At 50.4% G+C, this 12,604-nt stretch overlaps 1 protein-coding gene across 2 annotated transcripts; it reads left to right on the forward strand.

Annotated features, from left to right (window-relative positions):
- The first annotated feature begins 262 nt into the window (after positions 1-262).
- Positions 263-6,099, forward strand: TPRA1 (transmembrane protein, adipocyte asscociated 1). 2 transcript variants are annotated; one of them, XM_006870497.1, is made up of 10 exons: positions 263-389; positions 520-652; positions 2,930-3,016; positions 3,113-3,185; positions 3,297-3,376; positions 3,890-4,000; positions 4,089-4,149; positions 4,331-4,433; positions 4,636-4,716; positions 5,832-6,099. In XM_006870497.1, the coding sequence occupies exons 1-10, from the start codon at positions 274-276 to the stop codon at positions 6,097-6,099; spliced, it is 1,113 nt and encodes a 370-aa protein (XP_006870559.1). In that variant the 5' UTR covers positions 263-273. The 2 variants fall into 2 exon arrangements, with proteins under 2 accessions (XP_006870559.1, XP_006870560.1); XM_006870498.1 differs by lacking the exons at positions 4,089-4,149; positions 4,331-4,433 and having other exon boundaries at positions 5,832-5,993.
- Positions 6,100-12,604: the final 6,505 nt, after the last annotated feature.

The raw sequence follows: 12,604 nt of genomic DNA on the forward strand, positions 1-12,604 counted from the left end.
CAACTTGACTGCACTTAACAAGACAGGGTCTGAGAAAAGGACTAGGTCCCCATTCAAAAGACTGGGTCATGATGTGTACAGGAGCCTCCCTCCTCCCCCCTCCCAGCAGGCAGGAGCTTAGCTCCTGGGGGTGGGGCAGTGAGGGCATTTATCCAGTCTTGGGAAGAGTATCCCCAGGCTGCTGGGAGACTGAGACCAGAGACAAGAGGACAGTGTCCTTGATCACACAGCTAACACTGTCCCTCTCACTCCCCAGGGCTGGCTGCTGGCGGGATGAACACTCGGGAGGAGGTGATTTGGGCCAATGGCAGCACGACACTGTCACCACCCCTGGCACCCAACATCAGCCGCTGTCTGCTACTACTCTATGTAGACATTGGCACCTCTAGGTGAAAGCTCATAGCCTTGTTTGCAGGTTGACTGTGTGTGAGGAGTTTTCCTAGGGTGTGTATGTGTGTGTTGGGGGTGGTGTGCGCATACAACATCCCTGGTGAGCCAGCCTCTGTACCCATCTGCCAGGGTCCGGTACTGGGACCTCCTGCTGCTCATCCCCAATGTGCTCTTCTTCATCTTCCTGCTCTGGAAGCTTCCACTCGCTCGTGCCAAGATCCGCATTACCTCCAGCCCCATTTTTATCACCTTCTATATCCTGGTGAGTTCCCCCCACGCAGCAACAAAAAACCCAACTCCAACTGTGTTCAAATTAATGAAAAATTCCAGCTTTAGGTATGGAGGGATGCAGGGATGAAATGACGTCTCCAGAACTATCTCTCTGCAGCTCGGGTTTCTGCTCTTCTCAGGCCTTACCTCAGATGAGCTCTGCTTGGATGGTGTCAGATACGCCCAAGAGCAGCTTTGAGCTGACAGCCTGCCTCCCTACTCACTCCAGCAGAGAGCATCTCTCTTCTGGTAGCCCCGTGTAGATCTGGAGTTCCCTCTGACTGGCCCAGCTTGGATCACATGCTCATCCCTGAACCAGTCACTATGGCTAGCTGGTAAAGGGAAGGTGGAGCTGGAAAGTGGGGTCAGCTCAGCTAGACCACATGGATTGGAAGGATGGGAGGGGAGGTGGTTCTTCAGAGAAAATTGGTAAACTGTTCCTAGAGGAAAGGGAATTGGATGTTGGGGGACGGGATGTGGGGAGAGGGGAAGGCCCCTGTAGCCTCCAATCTATCTATCCATCCGTCTGTTCTTCCATGCATCCCCAGTTTCCTGAGAACTTGGGCACAGACCATGTTGTCCTCCCTTGGAGGTCATGTGACCTGTTGTTGCCTGTAACATGGCTGTGGCTTCAGGTACCAGCTGTCCTGCTTCCTCCTTTAGGGGTCTCCTCCCTGCAGCCCTCGCTGTGATCCTTGAGAACTACCCAGGAAGCTTTTTGTGGCTGCCATGGGCCTCTCTTTATGATCAGATTCAGAACTTGCTAGGTCATAAAAGTGGGTAGTGGGCAGGCAGAGAGGCAGATGACAAGGTGGGGGACAGGGGTGGGAAGCGAGGCCTGCTTTCTTCCCTGATTCTCTTCTGCTGCCTCTCTGACCGTTTACTCATCTACATATTTATTAAACAGATAGTGGACACCCTCTGTATGCTAGGCAAATGCCCTTTCTTGGGAGGTAGACAGGGAGAAGGGACCCAGAGCTAATGTCCGAGAGCATATGGCAGGTCCAGGGGAGGCTGCACTGCTTGCTTTTGGGGTCCTTGCCTTAAAGAGCTGTGTAACTTGGGGCCAGTGGTTTGGCGCCTCGGGACCTTCACGCCTTCCTGTATGATATGTGATGAATATCCTTTGGCTTGTGGCTTTGCTGTGTGCACCAAAGGAGACAGACAGAATGCAGAGTTCTAGCCCTGTAGGCGCTCAGCCACTGCTGCTCTATGCAGCCTGCTCTTCTGAGAGGAGACAACCGCACCTGGGCTCGGCCCCTGTTTTCCTGGCTCAGAGTCTGGTGTGTGTCTGAATCTGGGCTTCTGTGTTTCTGTGTGTCTGAAAACCCTGCTTAGACCTCAGGGGCTAGAGGGAAGGTGTCGACTTGGGAACTGAGAAGTTCCAGGGTTCTAGGCCTGGCTGAATGTGTGGGCTCAGCAGGGCTTAACATCCTCCCAGCTTAACATCTCTTTAGCAGGCTCCACCCTCCAGGCGGCTTAGCTCCTTTCCCCAGGGACCTGCCACATGCACCTAGTCTGTCCCTGAGATGTCCTCAGGCTAGGGCAACAGCACGGACTCACTGGCAGGCCCAAGGTCTTAGACCTTGTGGTGGGGTCAGCCTCCTCTGGAAACACACAGATGAAATCCTGTGTTGAGCACAGGTTGCTCTTACAAAACCTGAGGCTGGCCACTTACTCTGAGGTCTTTGAAAGCACTTCTCACGGCCACCTTGTCCTGAGCCTATGTGTCTTGCAATTAAGACCATGAATGCTGATACTGTCATCATGTGCTTAGTCCTCACTAATTTGCTGCACATCTTAACCCATCTCATCTTTCCAACAATCCTCATTTTGTAGTTGAGGAAATTGAGGCCTAGAGGTGTAGTTTCTGCCCTGAGGTCACAGAGCCAGGAAGCAACAGAGCTGGGCTTCATACCCAGGCAGTCTGGTGCCACTCAAGGACCCTGGAAGCTGCAGACATAAGTGCTAGTCAGGAAACTGAGGCCCAGAGTAGGCAAAACTCGGCCAAGTTCTTGCAGCTGTGGGTCTTCCTGTTGTGGGAGCCCGCTGCCTGCTTCTCCAGTCCCCTCAACTCTCCTCTTGGTGATTCCTGTTTACTTTGAAGTCCTCCCTTCTGGAGGAATCAGAGGCTCCTGTGGGTGTAGGGTGTGTGTGTGTTTGTGTGTGTGTGTGTGTATGTATGTATGTACGTATGTGTGTGTGGTGTACAAAGTACCTGGGAACTCAGTCCCGACTCTGCCCCTCCACTCACTCCCCCACCTACCAGGTGTTCGTGGTGGCACTGGTGGGCATTGCCCGGGCCGTGGTGTCCATGACGGTCAGCAGCTCCAATGCTGCTACTGTTGCTGACAAGGTGTGTGTGGGCCCTTGGGTGGGGAAGGTAGGGGTGCTGGGTGCAGGGAGAGGGTGACTGAGCCCCCTGGCTGATGTTCTGCCATTCTGTGTCCAGATCCTATGGGAAATTACCCGCTTCTTCCTGTTGGCCATCGAGCTGAGTGTGGTCATCCTGGGCCTGGCCTTTGGTGCGTGTGCCCCTGGGGCTTGAGGGAGGATGCTACTACCCTCCTTGGCTGGGGTGGACCCTGACAGTCATTGAGCTGGCTCCCACTGACAGATTAGCATGTTTCTTCCAGGCCACCTGGAGAGCAAGTCCAGCATCAAGCGGGTGCTGGCCATCACCACAGTGCTGTCCCTGGCCTACTCTGTCACCCAAGTAAGGGACTCTGTGGTGGGGGCTGTGGGTCAGTGAAACCATGCCCAGACTTCCTGTGGTGGGGCCAGGTTTCTCAAGCTCTAAGTGCACAAAAGAAATCCATGGGTGCTTTTTAACAAGGAATGTACTCTGGCCTCTCGCAGAGATTCTGGTCCCAGGGTCAGTGGGTCCCAGGAACCAGTCTAGGTGGTGAAAATGCAGGTTTGTAGCCTCACTGAGAAACATGGGTCTAGTGGCTTTTTTCTCACTGGGGACTCGTTTTTGCCACTTCCCTCCCAGACCCACGGGACTTAGGCCAAAGCTGGGTGCTGCAGTTAGGTGGTCAGGGCATAGCCAGAGAGCAGATTGAGGTGGGTAACTCAGGCTCCCTGAGCCTCAAAGGCCAGACTGAGAGGTTTGGGCTGGTGTGGGGGCGGTGCTGGGGGTGGGGGTTAGGTCAGGGGAAGACTTTCCAGGTGGTAAGGGCTGCTGAGACCCTCTCCTTTCTCCCTCCATTCCTGCCTGCCCCTGCAGGGGACCCTGGAGATCCTGTACCCTGATGCTCATCTCTCAGCTGAGGACTTCAACATCTATGGACATGGGGGCCGCCACTTCTGGTTGGTCAGCTCCTGCTGCTTCTTTCTGGTGAGGAGGAGGCCCCTGGAAAGCCTGGGCATAAGGGCTGGGTAGTTGTTACCTCAACACCCTTCTAGGCCCTGTTTTATGTCCACAGGTCTATTCTCTGGTGGTTGTCCTCCCCAAGACTCCGCTGAGGCATCGCATCTCCTTGCCTTGTGAGCTGCTAAGGGCAGGGTTGGGGGCCCTGTTTGGGCCACTGTGACCTGGAACTGAAGACCCCTGGCTCAGGGGTGGGGGGACGCGGGGGCGAGGGGCGATTTGTTCTAGCTGTCCCGCTGGGACATTGGGAATGAAGGATGGAGGGGGCAGGCAGACCCTCACACCCCCACCCCACAGCACGGAGAAGCTTCTATGTGTACGCCGGCATCCTGGCTCTGCTCAACCTGCTGCAAGGCCTGGGGAGTGCGCTGCTCTGCGCCGACATCATCGCAGGGCTCTGGTACGTGGGGTGGGGAAGGGGTTGTGCTCCCATGTGGAGGGGTGAGGATGGGATGAGGGCGATGGGGCAATGGGGCGACTGAGTATGATCATTCCGGAATAGGGGTGTAGTAGGTGGAGAAGGTGAAATGTGAGTCTGGGAGGCACGGATTGATCTCTGTTGACTAGCCTGATTACCTCCCTTCCCGCTACATCCCTTTCAGCTGTGTGGACACCACCACCTTCCTCTACTTCAGCTTGTTTGCGCCCCTCATCTATGTGACCTTCCTCCGAGGGTTTTTGGGGTGAGTCGCCTGTGAAGGTGCTGGGGACAGGAACTAGTATTGGGAACTGGGTTTGTGGCTGGGCACCTGACCTCGAGGCTTGTGAGCTCCCCCGCGTGGCTACCAGCGGAGCCACTCCGTGTGTCGGAGACAGGGTGCACAGGCACGTTGGCACCAAAGAAGGTGGACGCTGAGTGTGTGTGCAGTAATGTATGTACATAACATACGCAGTGCCCGCACACGTACACCTTTATCAAAGAAATAGCAACTGTGCACATTTTTCTGCACATGTTGGCTTTCATGTTAACTCATTCTGTCAGAAAGTATTTGTTGAGCAAATATACTGGGGAAATCACCAGACCCAGCTGGGAGCAAGTAGACTCAGAGCCCTGGCTTCATGGAGCTGGTAGTATTCCAGCTGGGGTAGGGGGCAGATGAGCAGGTTAGCGTGGACAACCTGTGTGTATCTCACTATTTGGGCAGGACACACTCTTGTGCATTCATGTTTGGGGGAATGTCAGGGAGAAGGATGTTAAGTATATGTGCCTTTGGGATTCTATTCTGGGCCTTCCTGCTGCCAGGGAGCTGGTGGATCTGCCTCCGATGTGGGTAAGATGGAAGAGGATGTAGGAGACGGGTCAGCACCAACTCCAGAGTGAGGATTCAATCCTGGTCTCTCCCTTGAGCTCTGTGTGTCCTTGCACACAATGTCCTTGAGACTCGGTCAGTTGAACACAATAACCCCTACCTCAAAGAGTAGTGCCAAGGACTGAATGGCTGGCCAAGCTGAAGTGCACAGTAATATGAGCTGTCGGGGTCACAGAGGTCACACCTTGTGTCCTTTTGTGACAGGGACTGGTTAGGAGTTAGAATTTACCTTTGTTCATCTCCCACAAAGAACCAACCCAATGAGATTGGAGCATGCTATTTGTGGCACTGAAACTTTGTGCCCACATTTAACCAGGAGGAGCCGCTGGATTATAAAACAAGGTTTGCTTGATGACAGAACCCTAGTGAGGTGGGACCTCTTGGAGTGGGTGTTGAGGCAGCTTCTACCATGCTTCCTTCTGTACCTGATGGCTCTTTGGCCAGGGAGGGAGGCCTTTCCTGATCCCTGCTCCTCTCCTGTCCAACAGTTCGGAGCCCAAGATCCTCTTCTCCTACAAATGCCAAGTGGACGAAGCAGAGGAGCCAGATATGCACCTGCCACAGCCCTACCCAGTGGCCCGGAGGGAGGGCCCAGAGGCCACTGGAGCCATGGGACCCTCTGCCGCCAGCTACTCCAGCACGCAGTTTGACTCGGCTGGGGGCGTGGCCTACCTGGACGACATTGCATCCATGCCATGCCACACGGGCAGTATTAACAGCACAGACAGTGAGCACTGGAAGGCTCTCAATGCCTGAGAGCAGTTGCCCGGGCAGAGGGCCTGCAGGGGCCCGCCAGGACAGGCTGGAGAGGAAGCCGGAGGGGGCAGGGGGGCACAGTCCAGTGGGGAGGAAGACCAGGACAGAACCTTTTGTGGGTGGCAGCCCTGTGCCAGGCTCCCTCCACTCTAGTCTGGAGGCTTTTTCCTGCCCTCCTGGCCCCCTTGTTCCCCTCAGCCACCTCTTCTCTGCCTGGGACCCTCTCCCCCTCCCACCTGCCCTCACCCTACTGAGCCGATAGCCTCAGAGATGGATTCCTCAGGGCCAGGCCCGGTTCAACTGGCCGAGGACACCTCCTTTTCTTCAAAGCCTTGGCTCCAGAGATGGTCCAGCCCTTGTCATCCTCTGCCCCAATCCCTGTGGGCTCTGGTTTCCTAAGAACCACTGTGGAGATGTGCTGACCATATATTTTCTTGATCTATTTTTTAATAAAAAGGAAAAGGAGCGGAAGTTGTCAACGTGGAGGTTGTGTAGAATCCTGAGATTTCCTGATCCCTGGGGGAGGCTCAGTTTCACCCCCTTTGTTCAACCGAGGAACTGGTTGGCCCTCGCTCTGTAGAGAGCGAGGAAAGTAGAGAGAAGGGAGACTCACCACTCCTGTCCTCAGGTTCCTGTGTGTGGGCAGGAGACAGACATGGACTGGAAACTAGAGTTTTATGAACTATAGTTCTATCCCTGCTCTGTTAAAGAGCATAGGTTTTGGAATGAGCTGGGCCGGGCCTGTCCTTTTTGTATCCTTATAATCTTTGAGTTTGGGGCAGCCTCTCCCCTCCCTCAACTCATTTTGTGAGATGGGGATTTGATTGCTGGTCTTGCACGGGGACTCCTCTAAGGGTTAGAACATAAGTATAATATCTAAGTGTATGGTAACAAGACATTAAATGAAATCAGCAGTTCAAACCCACAAGCTGCTCCTTGGAAACTGTATAGGGTTGCTATGAATTGAAACCAACTCTACAGCAACATAGTTGGTATGGTGATGAAACATTAAATGATAGTTCTTGCTATTTTTGGAGTCCTGGTAGAGCACTGTAGGGTAAGCACTGGACTGCTTACCACTCTCCAGCCACTCTTCAGAAACCTTATACAAAGTTGCTATGAGTCAGAACCAATTCAATGCCATTTAACAACAGCAGGAACATTTTTATTTTTCGCCCAAGAATAGTGTTTGGCACATTGCAGGTGCTTAAAAGATAGAATGTTAGGGAGTGACGTTCATTATAATATAAACTGTTGTTGTTGTTAAGTGCCGTCCAGTCGGTTCCGACCCATCACGACCCTTTATAGGGTTTCGGAGGAGCAGCTGGTGAGCTTGAACTACCGACTTTGCAGTTCAAACCAACCTTGCAGTCCAGCGCATTAATCCACAGCGCCACACCAGGCATAAATTGTAACAAAGCCTTGGGATCTGTGCAGTGTAAGTAGAGGACAGAGAAGTTCTAGACATCCTTATTGCTGCAGTTGTATCTAAGTTTGTGAGCTCCTGGTTGCTGAGCAAAAAGGGAGCTGCTGCTACTTATGTAATTCTTATTGTCAGAGAGAAGAGTCCCTGGGGATATAAACCATTAACTGTCTTGGTTGCTGACTGAGAACTAGGAGGTTCCAGCCACCCAGAAGTCCCTTGGAAGGAAGGTCTGGCTCCTTAATTTTAATAAGCCATCGAAAACCCAGTGGAGCACAGTTCTACTCAGACATACATGGAGGCATCATAGGGCTGAATCAACTCCATCCGTGATAACTGCTTATTTAACATTTCCAGAAAGGAGGAGGTAGTCAGGGGAGGTCTACAGGGGGTCTCAGCCAGGCCATGGAGTTCCTGAAAGTTAGGGCTGGGGCCTGCCCCATGGTTGGCTCCATCTCTGGAGGGTAGCAAGAGCACTGATTCCAACACAGCTTGCCCTGTAGGGTCTAGGGAACTTCTGGCAGGTTTGGGGCTTGGTTCAGTGCTGAGGCCCTGGCTGGGGAGTTGAGGGCAGGTGCAGGGCATAGTCAGTGAGTAGCACTGGGTAAGGAGGGCTGCCAGGGCTCCCAGAGGTGGCTTCTGGGGAATGCTGTTAGGGCCTCTGCCTCAGGAAGCCTGTTAAGCAGAGAAGGTCTTCTGCGCTGGAGCAGATGGCATGAGTGGTGAGTGTAAGGTCCTCAGTGGCTTTGAGAACAGACCAAGGAGAGGGTTTCATATCAAATCCCAGAACTGGGTTCTTTCTCAGCCGCCTTGATCTATGCTAGACCTTCCTTGGGCTTTTCTGCTCTAAGATGCCACAGCTTCGGCCATGGTTGGCACATTATGTAATATCGGCAGGACATAATCAACAGAAGTAAAGCCAAAGAAGGCAGAACCTGCTTTTACAAAAATAGGTAATTTGTGTACATGGTAGGGAATAGAATATATAGGCATCCATACACAAGGGATTATACAGCAGACCTACAATGAGAGCTTTAGTGTCCCTGTTTCCTTTCCTGAAACATCGCTGAGGTCAGGACCTTCATAGCCTCTCAGAGGCATCCTGTGTATGTCCACATACTCATATGTATGCGCACTACTGCTGTTTTCCGTGCCAATGTTCCGTAGCTCCCTTTTGTCACTTGCCAATTCATCTTGGAGATAATTCCACATCAGGATGGGAGAACTGCCTCACTCTTGAGCAGATGCACATATTTTGAACATATAGCAGTTGGTCTAACCAGTCTTTCTATGATGGAAGTTGAGGTTGTTTCCAATGTATTTTGCAACAACAAACAATGTAGTGACCAATATCATTAAAAATATGCTTTTGGTAACTGACACAAATGGAATTTCTGGAGCACATAGCCTTCATTTGTCTAATTAGTCTTCTGGCAGAGACGAATCATTGTCCCCAATATTTGTTTTCCATTGTAATAGAATCTTTTGAGTTCTACCTAGATGCACAGCTGCCTAGAATACAGACTACATTTCCTAGCCTTCCATGCAGGTAGGTGTGAGTAAGATCTGGCCAGGAGATGTAGACATGTGCACAACTTCTTAAAGAGTGGTAGGCTCAGTTTTTTCTTCCTGACTGAGATGTGGCTGGCTGCATTAGGCTGCTAAAATCAGGCTGCTTTGCCTGAGTTATCTGTTTGCAAACACATGGAGATAACTCTGCCCCTCTATGGATCAGGTAGGAGAGGCTAGATCATTTTAGCTGCCAATTTGTGTCATTTTCATCCTGGCTGGAATTCTAGCAGCCATTTTGGACCACAGGGTAATCTTGGACTGGAAGCTTCCCATGGCAGTGCAGAAAGATAGAAGGCATTTGTGTTCCTTACTCTATTCTTGGACGTTTTGCTTTCAAATGAGTTTTTGAATGTGAGAGAGAAGTAAACATCTGTCTCGTTGAAACCATTCTGACTTTTGCTTCTTCCACTTGAACCTGATATGAACCATTGTACTTGACACAGAGGTGGCATCAGTTTTAACTCCTACCAGACATCTTCATTGACACTGTTGGATAAGGGGACCGGAGCAGAATTACTGAGGAAAAAGATGAGTAGTGACAACAGCAGGTCAAGAATGTTGTTGTTGTTAAGTATCGTGGAGTCGGTTCCGACTCATAGTGACCCTGCACAGGGCTTCCAAGACTGTAAATATTTATGGGAGCAGAAAGCCTCATCATTCTCCCACGAACGGCTGGTAGTTTCGAACTGCTGACTTTAAAGGTAAGCAGCCTGATTCGTGCGTAACCACTACACTACCAGAGCTCCATAGAATAGAACCATAAAAAACCTTACAAATACAAAGAACAGAGGGTCACAATGTGCACAAGAGATTGAACAAACAAACAAACAACCTGCTTGTCAGGCAGGCAGGAAATAAACAAGATTAAAAAAAAGCAACTTGTAACAAAACTACTTCCCAGTAAATCTGGAACCCAGCAGGGGTTTGTAAATCCTCCTTCCCTATTCAGCTACCCAGTGGGGGTTGTTAACCATCAGCTACCTATTAACCTCCCCCTTAACTGATTTACAGCACCCCTTTTTTTGAAATCTGGTGGAACTGCTTTTGTAGCTTTGTTATTGTTAGATGCTGTGGAGTTGTTAGAAACCCTCATAGCAATCCTGTACAGGGTTTCTGAGGAGTGGCTGGTGAGTTTGAACCCCCACCTTGTGGTTCAAATTGAACTTGTGGTTCAGTGCTTATCCTACAGTGTCATACCAGGACTCTTAAAAACACCTTAGACTGTGAGCACAGGGAGGTCTGCCTTCTCTTTCACGTCTTCCCTGTCGGTTATTTCTACACTCTGACAAATTTCTTTAATACTTTATTCCATGACTTTCTAGTCTACTGAAGCCTGCCCCGGGATCAATCTGCTGGTGACTCTTGTTGGGACACTTGAGGCTACATCTTTGGAGACCCCTGGGGCAGGATTGGGCTGACTGCTGGTGACTAGTAAGTGGCCGGCCAAACCTTTTTGTTTTGATTACTCACCGCTGGCTAGGCTACTCCCTGTCTTGGCATGCTCTGAGGAACTTTCTTTTCTATGGACATGGACCTTTTCATAATATGTCTTTTTGCTAGCTGCCTCTTTGTTCTTTTTATTGGACTCTGTAGCCTCATGAGTCATATTAGGACAACTTAGACCTCTATGCTTCTGAGTACTTCTTCCCTACATTCTCCCTTGTCTTCAAAGTCACCCTGTGGGGTTCAAGTCCCCTGGGTTGGCAATTGGAATACCTGATTCCTACGTGAGGGTTTCAAGTCCCTAGGAACGAGGAACACCATTAAGGACCTGTCCCTGGGCACTCTTACAGATGGGGACTGGCCTCAGTGAGGGGTTCAAGTCCCCAAGAACTGCAGACAAGCTCCATGGTGAGGGATTCAAATCCCCAAGACCCACTGAAAGTCTTCCCTTCTGCCTTTCTGGTGTCTTACTCTCTGGTAGTGTAGTGGTTACAAATCGGGCTGCTAACCTCATGGTCGGCAGTTTGAAACTACCAGCTGTTCCATGGGAGAAAGAGGAGGCTTGGAAACCCTGTGCAGGGTCATTGTGAATCAGAACTGACTCCACAGTACTTAACAACAACAACAACTCCCTGACTAAGGGCTCTGCTGTGAGCTGTCTCTCACATCTACCATCCTTTGACTGCCCTCTAGTGAGCCTTGGTTTCCAGAGCTATCTATCCTGGAAAACTGGATCTCTTACTGTTCATTAAGGGGCCCTAGGCTCTGTTCTGATTCATCATTTGACCCTTGGAATCTTCACCTGTTCTTTTTGCTCGTTAATCCCTACTTGTTTCGCTCACTTAGGCCCTTGGTATCAGTTCGATTCTGAATGTTCCTTTTATTGGTTTCTAAGAGCTTTCTCTTTTACACTCAAGGGTATAAGAACACTGAATATCACTCTGACCTCTAGTAGTTCTTTCTTCCCTGAATTAAACAGGTAGATTTCCAAGTTTTCCCTCGGTTCAAACTCACCAGCTGCTCTTTGAAAACTCACAGAGTCGGAATTGACTTGACAGCACACAACACAACATAAACAACGATCCAGATTGGGTTGTTGCTAAGTGCCATGAAGTCGGTTCAGACTCACTGTGGCTCCATGTAGGAGGCAAAGCTACCTGCTTTCTTCCCTAGCCCTCTTAAACTAAAGTATTTTGAAAGTTGTCCAACTTCTTTTAGAATAGCAATTCTGGGACATGAGTGGAGGGATTTACTCTTGGGAGCTAATGAGGCTGCATCATCTACCCATCCTCTAATTGTTGGCCCCTGCAGGTCCACCATGCGCCAAACCTCAAAATTACCAAAAGACTCCCCCTTAGACTGCTTGCTAAGTCACTGGGGGAGACCTTCCAACAAAGGAAATTAAGGAAAAGAAACTAATCCTTTGTAATATAGCCTGGCCCCAGTACAACTACAGGGACCAAGAACAATGTCCCATTAATGGGTCCCTCTCTTTTAACATCGTTTTACAGTTAGATCTTTGACAAAAAAGAGAAAAAATGGGGAGAAATCTCCTATGTGCAGTGCTTTATGGCCCCGTCTCTGAATCCTGAATGGCAATAGAGATGCTGATTTGAGGTAAGGGAGAAGGACCCACTTCAGGTCTTTGTCTTCAAACATGAAGCATTAAGACAGCTGGAGGATAGTCTAGATGGCCAAACCCCTAAGGATGGTGGGACAGAAACTTCTGTGTCCATCTCCTTGTTCCCCACAAGTTACCAGCCCCTCAGCGCTCCTACCACAAGAGGGGCCTCTTGTAATCTACCCTGTAAGAGGGGTGCCTGGAGCAGGGGGAAACAGACTGACCATCCAAACACATGTCCCCTCTCTGTCTGATCTTGGGCTATGTAAGGAAAAATTAGAACAGTTTTGATGCATTAGACACTGATGACTGAAGACCAGAAGAGTTGTGGGTAAAATATTGAATGATACAGAAAGCATCAAAAGAAGATGGAAGGAATACACAGAGTCACTATACCAACAAGACAACAATTTCAAGAGATAGCATATGATCAAAGGCCATTGACA

The sequence above is a fragment of the Chrysochloris asiatica genome, unplaced genomic scaffold, assembly GCF_000296735.1.
Source record: "Chrysochloris asiatica unplaced genomic scaffold, ChrAsi1.0 scaffold00142, whole genome shotgun sequence".
NCBI lineage: Eukaryota > Metazoa > Chordata > Mammalia > Afrosoricida > Chrysochloridae > Chrysochloris > Chrysochloris asiatica.